At 40.6% G+C, this 20,507-nt stretch overlaps 1 protein-coding gene across 1 annotated transcript; it reads left to right on the top strand.

Annotated features, from left to right (window-relative positions):
• Positions 1–254: 254 nt before the first annotated feature.
• Positions 255–19,972, top strand: STIL (STIL centriolar assembly protein). The gene is made up of 16 exons (XM_027893808.1): positions 255–269; positions 1,300–1,407; positions 2,789–2,904; positions 3,015–3,202; positions 4,144–4,391; positions 5,230–5,313; positions 5,414–5,500; positions 7,109–7,256; positions 8,403–8,512; positions 9,323–9,437; positions 10,209–11,261; positions 12,560–12,725; positions 13,487–13,712; positions 15,590–15,782; positions 16,403–16,656; positions 18,484–19,972. Exons 2-16 carry the CDS (start codon positions 1,316–1,318, stop codon positions 19,307–19,309), a joined length of 3,906 nt encoding a protein of 1,301 aa, XP_027749609.1. The 5' UTR covers positions 255–269; positions 1,300–1,315; the 3' UTR covers positions 19,310–19,972.
• Positions 19,973–20,507: the final 535 nt, after the last annotated feature.

Below are 20,507 nucleotides of genomic sequence, written 5' to 3'. Positions count from 1 at the left end.
GGGGGCGGGACCGGGGCTCGCGGGAGGCGCCGGAGCGGGCGGGCCCGGCGGGAGCGCGGCGGGTTCGGGGAATCCTCGCTGGGCTCCGGGGGATCCTCGCTGGGCTCCGGGGGATCCTCGCTGGGCTCCGGGGGATCGGCGGCACCGGCCGCGCTCTCTCCGCACGGCCTCTCCGCTGCTCCCGCGCCGGGGAGAGGAGGAGGAGGAGGAGGGCGGTGGGAAGAGCTGCGGCCCTACCCTGACACCGGTCGGCCCGACCTGGATCTAAGGTACCGGCATCGCCCCCGGCCCCCCTTGCGAGTGCGCCTCTGGGTGTAAAGAGCGGTGGGAGGGAGGGGTGCTGCTTCGTGCTTGCCAAAATCTGGTAGAAAAAGGGGGGATTTAAACGACTTTCCTTTTTTATAGGCTTAAATTCGGGGTTCGTTTTGGTTTGGCTTGTTTGGCTTTTGACTTTTAACGGGGATCAGTTGTGTTCCGCTAGAAATATGAGTGGTGTTCCTCTCGTGGAGCAAGAGTTCCTTAAAGGACCGCCTTAAAAATAAAGTCCCTTCCTGGCAGCCTGAGGAAACGCAAAGGAAGCACATTTTCTTGGCAAAGTTTCGCGCTCCGGATAACTACAAAAGCGACTTCTGGCTTATTTGTTAAAAGGTGTCGAGGCGTTTGCCAAGTGATGCGGGCTGTCAATTGTTTTGTATTTTACTTGACACGATTGGTTTACGGGGCTCAAAAGAATCTGCTCGTGTAAATGGGTTAATGTAGTTACATACTGATTTCTTCAGGGCTCTTTGAAGTCTGATGGCAAGTTTTGCACCATATTATTTAAGCTAAGGCTTTATTTTAAAGGCCTTCAAAGCTTAAATGGATTGTGTTCTTGCTTTAAATAAAGTGACTAAAATAGGGCTTTGGGAGGCTGATCTAATCTTAAGTTTGCTAAATCAAGCTTTTCTGTGTGCTGTGGGAGTTTCTAATTACTGGTGATTTTCTTCTTCCCTAAACTCTTATCCAAAGCAGCTTTTTCTTGGGCTTTATCTGCAAACTTGTATTTTGGCCTACGCATCTTCCAAGGCTGCAGGAAGAAACTGTCAGGTGGAAAATAAAAGTTCTGTGTTGACTTTGTAACTCTGACAACTTCGTAGGGCAAACTTTCTGCTCTGTTGAGCTGGACTTGAAACAAACAAAAAAAAACAACCAACAGTTTATGTATCCCCTTTCTTGTTTTTACTGTGTCACACCTTTTAAACATTATAAGATAACGATATACCTTTATCCACTTTTTAATCTCTGTGATCCTCTTCCCAGATTTGTTCCCGAGAGGATGGTCCCTTTCAGTTTCCCTCTGTCCAAGTGTGCACTTTGGGACCCGGTCCCCATGGGTGATGTCATTGGAGCACACGTTACCTACTACAGGTATCAATAACCTTTTTTTTTTTTTGTAAAGCTGAAGGTTAAAATAAATCATAAATTGCATGTTTCAAAGCCTCACTTCTTCTTTTCATTCTGTTGTATGGCAAGGCACAAAGGCTTATATGTTATAAGCGTATAGGGATTTTTATTGGAAAGATTTGAGTTTCCCTTTGTGTGATGTAGCACAGTCAAGTGGGTTGGAGGGGTCTCAGTCTAAAGTAACTCAGTTTCTTTCAGTTTTCTCAAGTAACTGCATATTTGTAGCTTTCTTCAGCATGTTTTTCCTTGCCCCTAAATATATACAGAGAAAAACATGGTTTTTTACAAATGAGATGCATGGTGTATCTCAGGTAAAACTTACAACTAAGCATTTGACTTGCTTCAGTCATCTGGATTAAAATGTTAAAAGTTCCTATGTTTTGCTTCCTATTGTTTGCTTAGAATTAGTCTAGAGGCAAATCTGAAGCACTTTGGAATTTCTAGGGCAGGATATTCCTAATCCGATTTGAAAAACAAATGGAAGGTAAAATTTAATCATTATTACTTGTATGGGTAATTTTTCTGTAGGTGCTACAAAAATCTTGTAGTTGTCAGAGCAAGTATATGGATATTTGTGCATGTAAGGGTGGATAGCCCTTACATAAGGGGCCTCCACTTGAATTTGCCACACAGTCTTCTTTGAGTTAATATTAAAACCTCAACATTTTAGTGAAGTTTAAAATAAATTACTTTTTTGGAGACACTTCACTTATTCTTGAGCACTTAGGAGGTGAGGCACCATCACCATAATCACATAAACCAGTAGCTTCAACTTTGACTGCTTTTCGGGTCAAAATCAGATAAGCTCTTCCCAGCTAAAATAACATTGATGTATTTACTGCCCTAGATTCCCATTTACTACATTTTTTACCAAATAGTGGCTTTATAAGTTCCTAACCTTTCTCCATACTTGCATTCCTGTGTCACTGAGCCCAGTCTGCTGCTACTTTAAGCATCCACAGTAAATATAGTGCTAAAATGAGTTAACACCACTTCAAAATTAGTTAAACTGCTTTGCCTATTCTACTCTCTAAACTTTTGAGGCTTTTTGAAGGTTTTTTCTGTTGCTTTTAGTGTTTCTAACTTTTCTTGCGTGCTATTAAAATCATTCACTTGTGTTCATCTCTAGTTCTTGTGACAATGGTGCCCTTCAGATGAAAAGGCTTTTCCCTCTTATTGTTGCTTATTCTCCACAGGAAAAAAAAAAAGCTCTTCTCTCTCCTTGCTATTTATTCTCCATAGGAAACATTTTTCCCCTTCTGATGTTGGTTTGCTGGACTAGTCAAGCCAAAAGTTCTTGTTAAAGATGGTTTGTGAGTTAAACTTGCTTATTGTCTCTCCTTAGAAACCCCAAGTTGTCTCTGCTGGAGAAAACCTTACGTCTTGCCTATCGCCATGCAAAGCAGAGCGAGAAGAAATCCCTTTCCTGTTTTTTGCTTGGGACCCTTTCACTAAGTGAAGGTAATTTTGAGCATGAGGTAAACAGTCAGTATTGGCTGGCTGAGTAAGCTGTTTTTGATAAGCCTGAATTGTTGCTCTTGGACTCTTAACTTTATTTCTTTGTTTTAAAGATGGGGAAGGTGTAATGCTGACAATAGACCGCTTTGATCCTGGTCGAGAAGTCGCTGGTGGATCGGGCAAGATTCCGACTGCACCTCTTCCTGGAGACTTCTTGATTCCATGTACAGTTAATGCCTGGGGGCCTTCTTCAGATAATGTTATAGTGCACAGTGCTGAAGATATCAGCTCGGCTTTCAAGGTTGGCAGCTCTCAGCTGGGTCTCTTGAACAATAAACTGTCTGCGAGGCAGGAGGCTGGACTGTGATTTCCAACACAGCAAGCTTATGGCTGAAGCAAGTCTATGTAGTTAATTATGTGAAATGAGCTGTCATTGAAAAGTGTATTGGAAACTGTTGAAATCAGTTAATCATCACAGGTGTTTAAGGATTACCCACTGTTTAATCTTGGAGTAAAATCTTCCTGTCTCACCAAAGTTTTTCAGCTGGTTTAACCACCAAAACCAGCAAAACAGTGATTGTAGCAAACTTACTCAAACAAGAGAAAACAGCTTTTTTTTTTTTTTTTTTTAATTCTCATGAGTGAATTGCAGTGTTTAGGCAGTTGTTGATAAGGTGTTGCTAGGGAAGTGGCTCACAAGAAACATGTAAAGCCTTATGTAGGTTAGTAGCCATAGCTACTGTGCCTGTCATTTCTGTGCTCTGCTGTAGATATATAGTCTACTGAATCCACCTTCCATTCCTGTAAATTTTTCCCTGTAGTTCTTTTAGTGTGTATTTTATAACACAAAATAAGCTTGCTTCAGATCTAATTTCTCATGATTATACATCCAGATGTTAAATTACAAATTTCCTGATTGCAAGTAAGAAAACTTCGACAGATCAACTTGAGCCTTCTAGTTGTCTGTTACTTATATAAAAATATAATAATTCAAGGTTTTTAATACAACATAAAAACAATTGCAAGGTATGCATCACTAGTTTTCAATGTATTCTATGTTAGTCATTATGTTTGGTAGAGCAATCAGCTTTAGAGAGCTGGATTAATGGCTTTTAGTATAGTACCAATTGCAATAGTAACTATGATGAATGATTTGAGTTCCTGAAGTAATACATCTTGAATCACTGTAATCACAGGAAGATAATTTAGTGTATTTAACTCTTCTTTTTTCCTTACTTCTAGGGTCTGCAGAACAGTCTGTGCAGCAAAGAATCACTGGATCTTTCCAAACTGCTCACTGTTAGAGCTCACATTGTTTTCACAGAAAACCTGGATAATCTACATTTTAATTTTCGCTGGGCTTCTGTTACTGTGGCAAATACCTTGGAATACACCCCAGTGAAATCTGTCCCAATTATTCCAACAGCCCTGGCAAGAAATCTGAACAGCCCTATGAGTATTGCACAAGTTCGAGGAACCTGTAAATGTGGGTGAGTAAAGGGTATTGCTAAAGCTGTCAGAGTCACCTGGCAGTTTGTTGCCTTTCTTAAAGGAGGTAGGTTGGAGAAACCTCAACTGTACTTTTCTTTTTAGTAAAATAGCTGGCATAAAAATAACAGAACTCCTGGTCTTGGAAAAATACTGCAAGTTATGAACAAGAAACAGGAAATGGGGTGGAGCAAAAACACTAACTGGTTCAGTAGAATTTCTTCTCGCTCTTGGCTTCAGTAGAAGGATCTTCCTACTAGGGTAGGGAGACACACCTCCAGATAACATAATAAATATAAGCACCATCCAGCTTTTTAAACAACATCAGTGCTTGCCCTGGAATGGAAATCAGATGAATGCAAGTCAAAGCTTCTTGTGTTAATGGTGCTTCTAAGATGGTATTGGGGAATCATCATTCTGACTGGGAACTAATTTAGTAGGATGAGCTAAGGATAGATCAGGGAAATAATTTGAAGCAACGGAATGTCATTTTATTTGGAGAGAGAGAGAGAGAGAGACTCTCTGAAAGTTACTCGTCAAATTTAACATGATTTGCACATCTGGATTTGTTGTGAATACTAATTCTAGTGTTCACTGAAATATTGGAATTAGTACTACCAATAAGTACATTTTATCCTTGATAATTCTTTCATACATGGGGACTGGATGAAAAGCTGAGGAGTTGCTGTAAAGTGTGGAGTAAGAGTAGTTTTGATTATTTTCCCCCCAAACTTCTTTTCTCACGGTATTTTCTAAACTTGTATTTTTCTTCTTTAAGATTTTTTCTGAGACTTCCTTTCCAAAATACTAAAAGAAATCCCAACTTTTGCTTTCTTTCAGCTACCTTACTATGGACCAAACACGGAAATTGCTTTTGCTGCTTGAGTCCGATCCCAAGGCTTATGCTCTGCCATTAGTTGGAGTGTAAGTGTTTTGCTCTGTTTGTCCAGATTAATACACATTGATTTGACACTGAGGGATTGCACAGAACTGGCTCTAATTGGGTATTTTTCCTTAATTCTAGTTGGCTGAGCGGAGTTACTCATATCTGTAGTCCTCAAGTCTGGGCCTGTTGCTTGCGATATTTATTCAGTTCTTCGATTCAAGAAAGGCAAGTCACTTTTATAGGTAAAACACAGAAGCTGCCTGAAAATGCGTTCCACAGAAATGCATGGCAGCGTGGGCTCTGTTCAAAGATATTTGAGGGAATCCTGTGATTTATGTGTCGTTTAGAGGTAAAGCTGTCTGGTTTAAATGTTCTTTCTGGTTTTGGTTTCGGCCTCAAGAATTTTCTGAATTGTTGGAAAGCTGGGCTGATGTCAAAGACAGAAGAGGGTAAACATTAATATCATGAAGGTCACTGCATTTTAGTTTAAATAAGAAGCTGCAAGCACGAAATACTACTTTAAACAGTGATGGGGTTTTGGTTTTGGTTTTTAGCTTTTCTTATGGGTATTTCCTTTGACATAAGCTTTCTCCCCGGTTGTACCTGACCAACATATTGAAGCATATTGCCTTGCAGCTAATACTGCCCTGTTATGCCTTCCTGTTAAATATTCAGGGTTTTTTAATAGTATTTGCATTCTGGGTTGGGTTTTTTCCTTTATGATGTTAGTAGGTAATCATTCCTCATTCTCTACATCTTTTCACTTGTGATGTTTGCCAAGTTATAGTTACAGGGAAGCTGGGAGGGAGTTCAGGTGTTTACAGTTTAAAACTGCACTTCAGTTAAATGAAACTTTAAAATATGCTGTATGCATAAGCACTTCTGCTTGACCACACCTGTTTTTAAGTTTTAAAATCGCATTTGGTGAACAAATGTGTGTGTACTTACAGAATAGACCTTCTTCCCTTAACAACTTAAATACATCCAAATACAGATAAAGGGCCCAATTAGATTATTAGATAGGCAAGTTAGATGCTTGACTCTCATTATCTCTCACTGATTTCATCATGGAACTGGATTAGGGAGATTTGATGAACCATGCAAACAGAATTAACCTCTGCAGGCTAACTGGTTAATCTGCCTCAAACATTTTTAACTCTTTAAGTTGTAAGCATAATTTTGAAGTTGTATGTAAATGCGTTTTTCAAGCATCCTGTTTCTAATGCTTTAGAGAAATACATTATTTAAAGCAAAAGCAAACAAAAAATCCACGAACAAGCTTATTAGAAGTGCCATAAAAAGAAAGTAGTGCTACCTTTTCCTGGAAAAAATTCTTGTCATTATCCTTGAACTTTTGTGTTAGATGCTGACTTGTTACTCCTTGTTCTCAGCTTGTAGAAAAAACCTCTTCAATATATATTTTTCTTTTAATTTCTTTGCTAATGAGAATTTTTTGATGTTTAGGGATAACTGAACCACTAAGTGTCTCTATAATACATCTTCAATTGAATTCTAAAAAGAAAATTAAACACAGTATCATTTTTACAGATGTTTTCTTCTATGCTATTCTTGAAGTCTTCCAGGAAGTAATTTAAAGTACTAAGTGATCATACAGGTTTGAACTACAAAGGAGATGAATTTCTGTACTTTTCCTTGATTCTTGTATGTGGTTTCAGTCATAAATCCACCTGCTTCATCTATATCTCAATGCCACTCAAAGTGCTGTGATTCACCAGTTTGTTAAACCGTGTGAAAATTTGCTCCCTATATTGAGAATCTAAGGGCCTTCTTCCTGATTAAGTTTTTTAAAGATGTGTTTTTCTTCTATTGTAGGGTTTTTTCGGAATCTGGGAGTTTTCTTATTGTACTTTATTCATTGACACACAAGGACCCAGAGTTTTATGAGTGTGTTCCATGCAGTGGACAGGCTGAACTGGGGTTTCAGATCTTAACTTGCCATGAGACAGTACAGCTCTTCAAAGTAAGTGTCTTGGTTTCCTACTGCATCGTGGTACTTCAAAATTTGATTTATGATGTGACCCTAATGGAACTGCAGTGCTTGAAAATTATGTAGCTCTATAAAGATATCTTTTCCCAGTGATTGCTGTAAATTCAGTTTGTCCCTCAAGCTGGGAGATGACTTCCAAAGTCAGCACTGCTCACTCTTCTTGCATTAAGGACCTGTCTTTGAAATGTGCTGTGTTGTGCTCTCCTGCCCGTGACTTTGGCTTTATGGGCAGAGATTCAGACTTCCTATAGCATTTGTTAATCTGGTGTGCTGTGTGTGCACTGGCCTCATCCAGCAGCTGCTGTGGGTGATGCTTTCTAGAGAGCAAAGCTGGGAACTGTGCTTTGCTTGAAGTTGAATGCCAAAAGGAATTCAGTGGTCACTAATCAACAGGTCTCTTGCTGCACTGCAGTAATCGAGTATGAACAATTTTATCTTTTTGTGAAGTAACTCTTTGAAAGAATTTTATGATACAGCCTCTGGGACATAACTAGTAAGGTTTGAGGAAATTCTAGGAAATGTCAGTTCCTTGTGTCTTTTCCTAGGCTTGTTCAGAATCTGAAGTTGAATTGTCAATCTGCTCAATAAGTGCTGCTGTGCCCTGGCAGAGAAGCAGCAACTTTAATGCGTGTCCTGTGCTTTAATTTGTGTCCTGTGCTGTGTTTACTCTGTTCTTCCAATTAAATTTCCCTGGTCAGGGCTGCCTTCCACCTTTAGCCTAAGTGCAGCTTAGCTTTCTGAAGATGATCGTCCTCTCAACAGAGATTCACTTCTGTTGCCTCCAGGACTTGCCCAGCAGTGGTGTGTGAAGCAGTATAGGAACGTTTGCTGTTTCCTATGGTGGTGGAGGCTTGTGGAGGAGTGTGTGAGCAGTTACAGCAAGGAAGCATCTGCTCATGGCTATAAATAGCCCAACCACTTCACAGAGTAGCAAGGGAACAGTGTTAAACAGGAAGGGAAGTTGCCTCCCTTCTTGCAGTGGTGAAAAATTTGAAAGAATAGGACAAGCAGAAAATAAGCCTATAAACGTCCTTAAAACTGTTTCTTTGGGGAGTGGTACCTCAGTTATTGAAAGTTTGAATGTTTTGTGCTTCACAAATATGGAACACTTTCTTCCAGAACGTTGAACCCTCAGACAAGACCCCTATCCAATTTGAGCTGAGTGCAGAAAACCAAAATGCAGAAACTGAGTTCTTCAGCAGAGTTTGCAAGAAACTTCCAATCAGAAGGTAAATCTTCCAGACGTCACTTATATGCAAAAATGAAATGTTTGTTTGATGAGGTTTCTGACCTCTTCTGTGCCGTGTGTCAGTTTAGCTGTGCATACGTATTGTTGCATTAAAATCTGTGTACGTGCTTTTGTTTGTTCCTAGAGTTAATATTTTTCAAGGGAGATGGTCAAGTTGACTTGTATGCTAAGAGAGACTACCCAAAGTTCTGCTCTTGGTAGTGGTGGTTGTAATTTATACAGTTGATGTTTCTAAAAAGACTTCCTTACTTATGAAGCTTAGTTCACTGTATTAAGCTTTGAGATCTGTCCTTTGAAGCAAATCTCTAATTGAAATCTACTTAAGTTGGTAAAAATTCCTTTTTTCTTCCCGCTTCTCAGAGCTCCGAGACCTGGATAGGTTGAAATTTTAGGAATTTTTAATAACCTGGCATATCCATCAGGTTTTGATCTATAACTGAGATGGCCTTTATTTTCCTTCACACAATGTTACAGTCTTTACTGTAGCACTTCCTATCTTTAGTATAAATCGGTGCTTTGCTGTTATAATGTCACTTAAAAGGTGTGTATGTGGGAAGGGAGGGTTGGTATCTCTTTGCCCAGAAGCAGCATTTGTACTTGCACTGTTTGATCTTAAAACTATTTGCTGTGTGAACTCCCTGTCCGAGCAGGGAGAAGATGGATAGCAACTGCTTCTTGGAAAAATGATGCTGATACTGCACTGTAGATGGCACAGTGGAAAACATGAAATTTCATGTTACTGCCAAATCTGACAACCAGATGTTTTCACTTTGATTTATTTTGGTTTTAGTCCTCTCCAGGGCTCTTCACCCAGCAAGTTGTCAGCAAGCGATCACGACTCTGGGGTAGAAGATGAGGATTTATCCCCCAGACCAATTCCAAGTCCTCACCCAGTGAGTCAACAGGTGAGTAAATAATTGCTCTGGGCATCTCAAATGTGACACTTGGAGCAGCAAAATTCATTGTAAGGGGACCAAGGAGTGTAAAGCCTCTGTCTCAAAGTGCTAGAAGGGCAAAACAGAATTGAAGAAATTAACTGAGAGTCCTGACTCCTGCTCTAGTTAACCTGCCTTTTTTCCAGTATTCTAGGCACTTTAATTCCTCTCTATGCTAGGATTTGGAAACAGAGATAGTAGTTTCTACTTTAGGAATCTTGTTTCTGTTCAATGGAAGAGCTGTGGTGTCTGAAGCAAAGACTGAGACAGTAAACCTGTGTAGTTTTGGGTAAATAAGTAAATAAAGATCTCCTGTCCTGTTTTTACTGAAGGGTATACAAATACAAATAAATTGTACAGTCTAGAAGGATGTGACAGTTGTGGATTATTAAATATGTTGTGTTGTACCAATCTCCTGGGTCTAAAAATAGTAAGAGGGAACATGTAGTCCTCTTCTAGAAGGGGACTTTGAAATGACATGGAACATCATTTGGTACACGTGGCTGTTATGCTGTATGAAAGCAATTTTTTTTCCTTTAAGAATGACCCCAGAGAGCTTGCTTTTTTTCCTGTGTCTGGATTCTCCAATCTTTTAGGAATGTATTCAATGTGTAGTTGATTTCGAGCTGATGATTGTCATACATTGATTGTAAATTAAAACATTTTCTTTGAGGAAATTCTGCATGTAAAGATCATATAATATTTTAAAATTATCTTAAATTTGTGTAATCATCCCTTCAGGTTACCAGGATTTTTCCTTCAGTGCCAGAACTGTCACTTATTTTGGATGGGAGTTTTGTGGAACCAGGACAATTGTTTAAGCCTGTGGGGACTTCAAATGCTAAAAGTCTACCCTCAGTGCCAAATCAGCCTATTAAAAAGAAGTCCTGCTTGAGATCTACATATCACCCCACCCAGCACTCTGAAGACAGGCAGAATTCTTCTGCTAATACGGGAGATCCCTCTTTGAGGCAATTACCAAACCCTGTAAGCCAGAAAATTCCAGCTTCAATGCCTCCCAGAGGAAAGCAAGCTCTAGTACAGCAGCAGATGCCCTGTAAGAACACTTGCCCTCAGTCAAGAAAAAGTTCAGGGTCATCTTCTCCTTCAACCCCTTGTAGTGGGCCTTCCCCAGAGGCATCTGTGCACCACCCCAGAAAGCCATCGGAAAGACTTGTATTGAATCCCGAAAGTGTCACACAACAGGGAGAGCCTCCGGTTAGGAGAACATCAGTATCCAGTTCCAAGCAGCTTCCTGCTGCTACACAGCCAGTCCTCTACAACTCTGCTTTCTCACCAGAGAGCTGCAGACACGCAGCAGACCTGCAAGTGCCAGTTCAAGTGCCACCTTGCTGCCCGGCATGCAGCTGTCAGTGTCCTGCTTCCATCCACTATAATCTGGTAAACTCGTGGCAAGGAGTTGCTAAAATGAGCCCCAAACATGGAGCTGAGATGCAGTTGGAGATGGCTCAGCAGAAGCCATGTGCAGTGCTCCATCAAAATATCACTTGCCCAAATATTTGCTGCAATCCAGGATATGCCACAGGCAGCCCTCTAAGCCCGAGCTATCATGGGAAAGCAGGGAGCTGTTCTCTGGACAACAGCCTGTCACCTGGAATGAGGATGCCATCGAGTGCGGGCCATTCGAGCCCGCAGTGCTGTGCAGCCCACTCGCCCTGCCTGCACACACCTGCTTCTAAAGCAGGATCAGATAACGGAATGATGGGATTATCTCCAGATGCATACCGGGTTCTTACAGAGCAAGACAGACAACTCAAATTACTTCAAGCTCAGGTTTGTGGAAATGGCAGCTTTCTCCTCTGGCCTCTTAGTGATAATGCTTTGATAGTTCCCCCTGCCAAAGGAATTAAATTAACTGTTGTCTATCCGTGTTGGAGCAGGGGAGCCTGTCATACCAGCTGCAGTCTGGGGATGGAGAGGGCTCCTGATGAGCTCTGCTCGTTGGTGTCCCTTAAACGAAAACTATTTGGCTCACATCTAATTCACTTTTGTGTTTATTTTATCACATTACCACAGCATAAAAGTTTCCCTTTAGCACTCTTCTGCAGTGCAAAATTTATAAATGCCTTGCCATATATATGTTTGTCTGTGTGAAAAAAAATAATCTGCTGCATAGGTTTTGGAATTATTGTAAGCATAAAGATGAAGCACAGAATGTTCTCATCTGTTGCTTTGTCCACCTGCAAGCCTGCACCTCCCTGAGCATTTGCTTTGAAGATTTCAGCTGTCTGCAGCAGACTGGCGGGATTCATTAGATCTTTGTTGCTGTGCTGGAAAAATGGGCTTTGGGCATCTCACTGAGTTCTGTTACCTTACCAGGTTAAGTTCCTTCAAGATATCAGCCCCTTAATTAAATTGTTGTCTCTGTATTTTGCAGAGTATGACTTGGGGCTGAAGAGCCAGAGTTTAAATTTTGCTGCTGGTGATGAATGATAGGAATAGTAAAGTTGTTCACAGTATTTAAATTAGAAAATGACAGCTGAAATAAGTTTTTGGTGTAGTTCCTTTATGAAAAATCAACCTCTCAAAGCGGAGAGAGATATTTCTGCTTATTGCAGAAATGCAGCCTTTACTGGTGTTTTTCCCTGGAGCTGCACATTAATTGAGATGGTGGACAGGATGGGTGCAAATCCTAGAGTGAACACTGCCTGGGCAACCTCAATTTTATCATTTAAGTGCTTAGTTTAGTAATTAATACAAAGTTGGTGTAGGGACAGTTGGCATATAAAATGTCTGGCTGGTAAGTCAGTAATAGGCTTTGTATATGAATGAAAGGGACAAGGAATACTTCCAACAAGTGTGGTGCAAATAGGCTTTACTCAAGCTGTCTTGGTGCTGGCTTTACCAGCGTGCTTAAACCTCTCCTTTGCTAGCCCTGCCAACATCGAAATTGGTGTTTTGATTAATGCTCTGTGCACTGCTGAGAACTGGAAGGTTATCAGAACTTCTTTGGCAGTGCAGCCTGGACTTGAATCCAGATCTTGGAGGGACGCAATTTAGTAATTCACTTTTGCCTAGGATAGTTTGTATTTTTAATTGTGCAAACCGTAACTCTGGGATAACCCTTACAGATCCAGCGCTTACTGGAGGCACAGGCTCGCCAGGCGTGTTCCTCGGAGCCGGCAGCAGCAATCCCTGCTCTGCAGCCTGAGAAGCAGAGGGACCTCGTTTCTATGGAAACACAGACCTCACCTCGTCCGCACAAGAGGAGAAGCGTGAGCGTTGCTGTGAGCACAGGTAACGCTTTTATTCTTTTAAAATAGACTGGCACCGCTTTTTTTCTGGATGTTTCTGGGATTTGTTTGGGCACGGAGGGAATGTTTTGCAGAACTGCTGAAGCTGTGCAAACGTACACTTAGATCCACAAGCCAGCTAAGTTCTCTTGGTGTTATCTGCAAGTTTAGGCTGGAGTTACTTTTGTCTTTGGGCTCTAATGGCATCACTGAAAGAATTATTTTTCCAATAGTATTAGGAAGATCTTCTATTTAAAATTGCGCCTTATTGAAAGAAAAATCCATGTCTTTTTTTTTTTAATCAATACACTGTTTTGAAAAGTAATAGCTTCTGTGCCATATAGTGTTCTAATAAATATATTATTGATGTTGTTTGTAAATCATGCATGAAGAGGAGACTGTATTTGCTTTAATTTAGGCAAGTTATGCAGCTGTATCTGTAAAGTTACATATTAATGTATTGGTTCCTGTTAAATCCGTGGAAATATTTTGGTTAGTCTGGAGGAAACTTTCAAACAGGCTCAAGGTCAATGCATTAAAATGATTTAATATGACCATTTCTTTTCATGAAGTATGCTTTGGAGGAAACGAGGACTTGAATGATGTTTTGGCAACTCTTAGCTGATTTAAACCCTAAATCGCTTTTTAAAATGGTGAAAAAAAGATGAATTGGAGAAAATTATTCCCATAGCTTTACAAAGCCTAAGCGTCTCAGAAGAAAGTAATGACTTCCTTAAATGGGAAAATCTTTAATTTTTGTCCTAGGTGCTAGTTTATTTTGGAATACAGCCTCAGAAAAACAAGATGACTCCATACCACAAGGGAAAAAAGAGGATGAAGAGATTTCCAAGGAAGACATAAGCATCTCAATTAGTGCTGAACAAGATGCAAGTAATACAAGTATTGCCTCTTCTTTAAGAGTGGTTGACATTCCCAGCTTCGTAGAGAGCACTCATCTTGTGGAAGAAGGAGCTAATCAGAACATTGCCCAGTAAGTAACCAGAAATATCTTGTGTTCACATAATAGGCTGAGCTGCCTTTCATAAGTTACTATTTTCATAAGGTTTTTTATCCTCAGGAATTATAAATAGTCACCTGACTTCAGTTGTTGTGTTTTTTCCTTCTTTCTTTTTCAGTTGTGCATCGAATTGTGCAGCTCACCAAAACACAGCTGCCTTTAGAGTCTGCATTTATCACTCATGCAGGTTTAGCTTGCCTACCTATCAGCAGGAGCTGATGGCAAAAGCCTTTAACTTGGAAAAGCATGAACAGTGCTGGCAGCATTCCTTTTCTTACCTTAAATCCTGACTGGAAAAGGAGATGCTGCTGTAGGCAGTTGTTTTCTTACAGTGGCTTTTCCCTGTCAGCATTCAGAACTCTTCCAGTTCTGAGGGTCTTGGGATGAAGCATTTAGGGTTATGTGACTGTTCCCTGAATTTTTCTAGATTTTACACCTAATTACTTTGTGTGCAGTGAATGCAGGTACTGACTTCACTGCTGTTTAATAATTTTTAAGCTCAGATTCTTTATAGTGCAATGACTAATCTCAAACTGATTTCAGAAGTGATTTTATAACTTTTTAATTTTCTGTGTGGATGCTATTTCTACATATGGAATAGCTCAGCAATTTAGCACTGTTAGTGATATAATATTCTCTAAGTATGAAAAGCCAAAGGAGGGGGAATAGCATTCCAGTTAAATTAGGTTTCTAAAATAATCATATTGAGAAAGATGTTGGTAATTAAACTATAACTTAAACATTCATAGTCCTTGATTAAAGTACTCTCTGCAAACATACAATGCTGCCATAAATATGATGGATTCAAATCAGTCTTCTCAACATTGTATTTTAGGATGATGCCATTTAAGGTTCTCTTCAGCTTGGGTTCATAAAGCTGCAAAATAGCTGTATAAGTATCTCATAGTAAGAATGTAGAGCATCACCCAGATTTCTTTGAGGAGGAGGGGAACATTTTTGGAAATGATGAATAATTGCTGGTGTAACAGCAGCTGATAACCTACATTGACTATCTGGTATATCACGTGGTTTAAATCTTATCGCTTTCAACACAGGCAATTGATCAGTTGAGTTCTGAAATTCCCTTATCTTACACTTGTCTCCTCAGGAGGAACAGGAAGGGGGAGGAGGGTCGCTTAAGGATCTCCTCAGGATGATGGTAGTGTTGATATGTCTGGTCTCCAAAGGCTTATGCAGTGCACACACCAGCTGGTTGAGGGGGATGCAGAGCATCATGTTGTAACTCATTCTAGAGTATTTGCCCTTTTTACCCTTTATAGCTCCTCTTTCACATCTGATTTGGGGAAATATTTCAACTAGGTGTTTATTCTCAGTTTGTGATACTGAGTGTGCACTGTGTGGGGAGTTGTTAAACTACCACAGGATCAGTTACTCACCTTGGTAAAAAAACCAGCTTTTTGAATAAGTCATGTTTCAGAGCATGTGGAAGATATTTGTTCCTGAAGGCTTTCAAGTTTACATATGAACGCTGAAACCTAAAAAATAACTCAAATTGTTAATAACCTTCTTTTCACCTGCCTTAAGGTTGTCATAGAGTGTCATTGAGTTTTGACTAGTCAAGAGAAGCCACTGCCAGTTTTAAGTCATCTTTTGAAAAACTCTTACAGTGTTACACTGCAATGTGTATTTCCTCAGTCCTCCAATGACTTTTGAAAGAAAGTGACTGCAGAAAAGGAGCAAAGCCTCAAGGAGCAGACAAACCAAAAGGATCTGTTTCCAGTGTTCGATTTTCCTCCTTCTCTGTTCATGAAATGATAAGGTAGATGTAATGATAATCATGCTTTTTCTGTTTCAAGGGAGTTTCGAGCTCTGTTGGTGTTCTCTTCCAGAAATGGAAACGTCTCCCAGGCACTTGTTCGCCGTTCCTCCTTGGAAGCAAGTGTCAGCGTGTCTTTACAGAAGGAACCATCGGAGGGAGCCAGCAACCAGGTGGTGGTAACAAGCGAGCAGAACTCGGAGCCACCCGCCTCGCTGCTGCCTCGGCATCCATCAGGGGATCAGAGGCTTTACCAGGACTTGCTGGTAATTCACAAGCATTTCATATTCTGCACTCAGTGCAACAGTCAAAACAGCCACTGCTGAAGTTATGATGTGGTATTGGCATCAGCGAAAACTGCGTGTGGTTTTCAAGTTCACGGGTTGTGCTCTGCTAAAAGTTCCAAGTTTGTGGTTCTTCATTTTTTTTCTAAGGGTTTTAAGTGGTTATTTTGTACTTCGCTCTTTCATGCATACAAGGAGTACTGTCTACTATCTAATAAATAGTAATTTCTTACTTCAAAGATGTCAGCTGGTAACTTCCCAAATTAGTGGCCTTTAAAATAACACAGCATTTTACCTTCAAGTCTCTTAAAGGGCAGAGACTTTAATCTTGAATAATATCAGTATGTGATGTGCTTAAATTCAGAACACACTCTTACAGAAAGCTTGAAATGTAAGATGTTCCAGTGTTTGACTACACTGCTGTGAATTTAAGTGATTGCATCTGAACTGAATCTGAATTTGCCTTCTTTGTCAGAATAAGCTATTAACCCATCAAGTTTTGTTTGAAGTTGCATAAGAATAAACCAGGATTTAGGTTTTTTACAAGTCCTGCATGTCATATTTTTGTCATGTGCTCTCTTCCCCGCTCCCTTTTTCTGTAGGGCCAAGTAAACCAGCTCCTAAAGTCCTCAGAAGAGCAGTATCACTTGCCTGTAAAATCTGTATTTGTTAATGATGATGGTCCTAAGTATCAGGATATTGGTGGTACAACAGAATTGGCTTCAGAGACTGACACGGGAGTGGTGGATAAAGAGAGTGTCATTAGTGCTACACTCAAACAGCTGAAGAGTCTTGGAATAACGTTGGACCCACCTGGCAATATGAAGAAAAATACACACAAAGTGGAGAATGCCAGGTAAAATACTGGTGGTTTTTGAATAGCAATTTGTAGATCCAACTGAAAATGAAGATTGGCTCAATGGGAAAAGGGAAGAGACTGTGTTCATTGCCACCGGGGATTTGGTTGTAACTTGATCTACATTTCCTGCAAAGGTGAAACACTGGCTCATGCTATGGGCATTTCAGATAGGTTTAAGAGCTCTGCTAGTAAGTCAGATTATTTCACTATAACACGAGTAGTTCTAGCTGCTAGAGCATCTGGTGATCCTTGAAGTATTGCGCATGCAGTAGCATGCAATTCCCTAGAATAATGAGGCTGCTTGGGTAATTGCAATCATTTGGGCTATGTCAAAGTATTCCAGAGAAACACTGGACTTGGGAGACTGAATGTTAAAGAGCTGAGTATTTTCTCATCGCTTCTTAACCTTTGTCTTGCACTTCACCAGTGTACATGAAATTGTTATCAGGGCCTTAGTATCTAATCAAAACTGGTTCTGTCCTAATTGCTTGTTACTGTGAGTGCTTTGCCTTGAATGGAGAGACTGCAGAGGCTGGGGAGGGAAACAGCCTTGTTGAAACAGAGGAAGGAACGGAAGTAACTTCTGAAAAAGGAGTTTTAACACAGGAATTTACTTCTGTAGCTGCTTGGGCATAGGCTGATTGCCTGGTACAGCTTCACTTTCATACTTATTGTCTTCTTGATCCCAGCATGTAGCTGTTATGTAAACAAAAAATCTGACCACCTCCTAATTAATCTTCAGCCACGTATCAAAAGCTGTTTCCAGTCATACAGTTTCTAACTCTCTTCTCTCCTTTTTGCTTGAATTTTATTGGGTGTTTTTCTGGAATTTCTGGGCTACCTTCCCGTGGGGAGAGTCTGTTAGTGTACCTTTACTGTCAATAATGTGCTAATGAGTGAATCATAGGATAGAACTGGAAGTCTTGGGGGTTTTTTTCTTTAAACTTGGGGAGCGGGGTGGAGTTCTTCCTTCTACCACTTTCATGACTGATAAACAATTCTGAGAAAAGGTCTTACAGCTCAGTAGAGAGAGAAACAACAGTGCAACTCCACAGCATAACCTGTGGTTGTTGTTCTGAGCCAGTTTATTCTCCCTAAGCAAACTTCAGAATTTGAGCTCAGTTAAATAGGGAGCCTTATAACTATTGACATGAGGGGTTTGGGTTTGTGAACTAGTATATGACACATGTACTAAATGCACTGCTTTATAACCACTGCTGGTGTACCAGAGCTTGTCCTGTCAGTCCTTAACACACAATGTATGCAAGAAATTGGTGTACCAAGCAACAGACTGAATGAACGTTTCCTTACTGAAGGATGCTTTAAAAAACTAGAACCTTGCAGGCTTCTGGAAACAGATACGACGCCAGAGTTTCTGTAAAAATCCTGGAATTTGCATGCACTGAGAAAGAAATGTTCTTTATTACTGGGCTTGTAGCTTCTATCTAGTTATAAAATTTGGGTTGGATGGTAGAATCTAAAGTCTGAGGATCAGAGACATCATGTCACACTCACTGTTGAGGAAAACCTGCTTTAAAACCAGAACCAGTTCTGAAACTTGCTGAGTTCTTCATTCTTTATGTGAGGGCACTCTGTACTGAATCAGAAGAGAATATGATCCACTCTCTAACAGTGTTTGGATACTGTGGGGTTGAGTGGCTGTTTTTCAGTGAATGCAGAATGTACAGTCTGGGTGCTGAGCAGCCTGATGGAGCTGTGGCATTTAGAAGGAAGGACATATCAGTACAGTGAACGAAATTATTACATTTTGAAACTCAGACTTTCCCTGTAACGCTAAACTAACTTTTTGATGCTTTATTTCAGCATCTTGGCGTGCATAAATCCTGAAGCAGTGGTGCCTGGATTAAATTATATGTCATTTGCCAATGTCAGCATGTGTGGCTTAACTCCTAACGTCGTTGATCTGAGCATGGAAGCAAACGCTATAGCACTCAAGTATCTCAGTGAAAACCAGCTATCTCGACTGTCTCTCAGTCGCTCAGGCCAAAACCCTCCTGCAGATTTCTCTTTCCAAGACATCTTGCATTCAAATACGGACAAGAGCATGGTGGGTCTTAGCTTAATTTCACCAAACAACATGTCCTTTGCAACCAAGAAGTACATGAAGCGATATGGGCTGATACAGGGCAGCGACAGCAGTGAAGACGAAGAGGAGCTGCAGGTTCAGGATGGCAGTTCTGGCACTGACAAAAGAGAAAGCGTGCCAGGCAAAAACTGTGCCCCTGTGTTGGACAGCCTCAGCCACTGGACTGAATTGTCCAAAAGAATTGATGGAAGACTTCCCATTCACCTGAAAGGTCACAGCAGAGAGTTGACTATGAATGCTTCTCCACCAGAATTAAACAACCCTGTATTAAGAAATATTGCAAATGAAATTTTTCCTCCCAGAGCAGATCAAGCAGATGAAAACTCAGTTCAGTTCTTAAAGGATTTAAAGTCGAAAACCAAATTGCTACCTGGGAGGATTGAATTCACCAAACAGCCTGGTGGGAAAGATGGAGATACTCAGGTGTTCCCTGGAAATCTGCATACTCCAACCCTTGAAACCTTAAACCAGTCAAACAGCATAAATTCTGTTGGCACCATTCTTGATGTGAAACAACTCAGGCAGTTGCCAAAGTTGTTCTGAACATCCCCTGAGATGGCTGGCAACCACTGTTACAAATCAGAGGGACCTCTCTGTGAAAGATAACAGGAAACCATGGATTAAGCTGTCTTGGAAGAGGTCCCTCTGCTGCAGCAGTGTAAAACTTTGCAGAGCTGAGTTTTCAGCCCAGGTCAGGGACAACCACCTCTAAGTGCCTGGCTGAGGCAGTGCTGGTCAGCACTGACACATGTGTGCACTTTTGTTTACAGTTAGGTGTGATTTTTAAAGCATATGAAAACCTGAGCCCAAGATATACTCTTAATATAATTTTAACAGTGGTTACTTAAATGTTTTTCTGTTGACTTTTTAAAAACACTGATTTTTACATGTTTGTGCCAGCTGTGAGCCACTGATACTGTGTGTGGCAGAGCAGGACAGAGCTAAAGCACTAATTTCTAGAAATTTGCTTAAGTGGTTGTATTACTGTGTGTGGGTTGTGTCTGGGGTGGGAAAGGGAAGTATAACTGTGGCGTTACTTTGCATAAAATTATCTTGAATTTAGCCAAAATGGCACATGTAACTTTCTGTATCATGAAATCTTTGAAGGAAATTGGGGAAAACTAGCACTTTTTAAAAACTTTTTTTGTGAATTTTTTTCCTCCCCTCCATGTTTTCTATTTATTTAAAATTACATACTTCTTATAAATGTCAGAGGTTTCATTAAAAAAAATTAATTAATCTTCAGCTGTCTGATGGTGCCTTTATTTAAGACACATGCAGCTCCCCAGTCACTGTTAGAATGGTTAACTGGAAGTTCACTGGTTCACCTGCTCCTGAACTAAAGAATTCCGATACTGGGTGGTGGGGTAAGCGAAAATAATAGATTTACTTCGCTCTGAGTTAATATACAAATGTTCTGTCATCAAGCACTACAGTCTGTCTGTTAATGAAACAGCTCTTTTCCGTAACCACCTGCTGATGATATTCCACAAGGTGAAGAAGTTGGTTATTGTTATTGCTTAACAGGTCCATTTCTGTTATGACTCTGGTCCAGTTTTGAGGTGTCATAGGCCTTTCTGTGGTTAGCATGTGTTGTCCCTGGTGCTGAAGCCCCCCTGGGTGCCCAGTGCCAGCTGTGACAGCTCTGCCTGTCTCTGGCTGGTGCCTCTGAGGACATGGCTTAGGATGCATGGCTGTGGTGTAACACAGCCCTGTGCTGACCTCCTGGTCTTGGGAATGA

This window comes from Empidonax traillii, unplaced genomic scaffold, assembly GCF_003031625.1.
Source record: "Empidonax traillii isolate 1590-97213 ecotype Southwest subspecies unplaced genomic scaffold, ASM303162v1 scaffold15:size5535645, whole genome shotgun sequence".
NCBI classification, from domain to species: Eukaryota; Metazoa; Chordata; class Aves; order Passeriformes; family Tyrannidae; genus Empidonax; species Empidonax traillii.
This window is presented reverse-complemented; position numbering and strand designations above follow the sequence as displayed.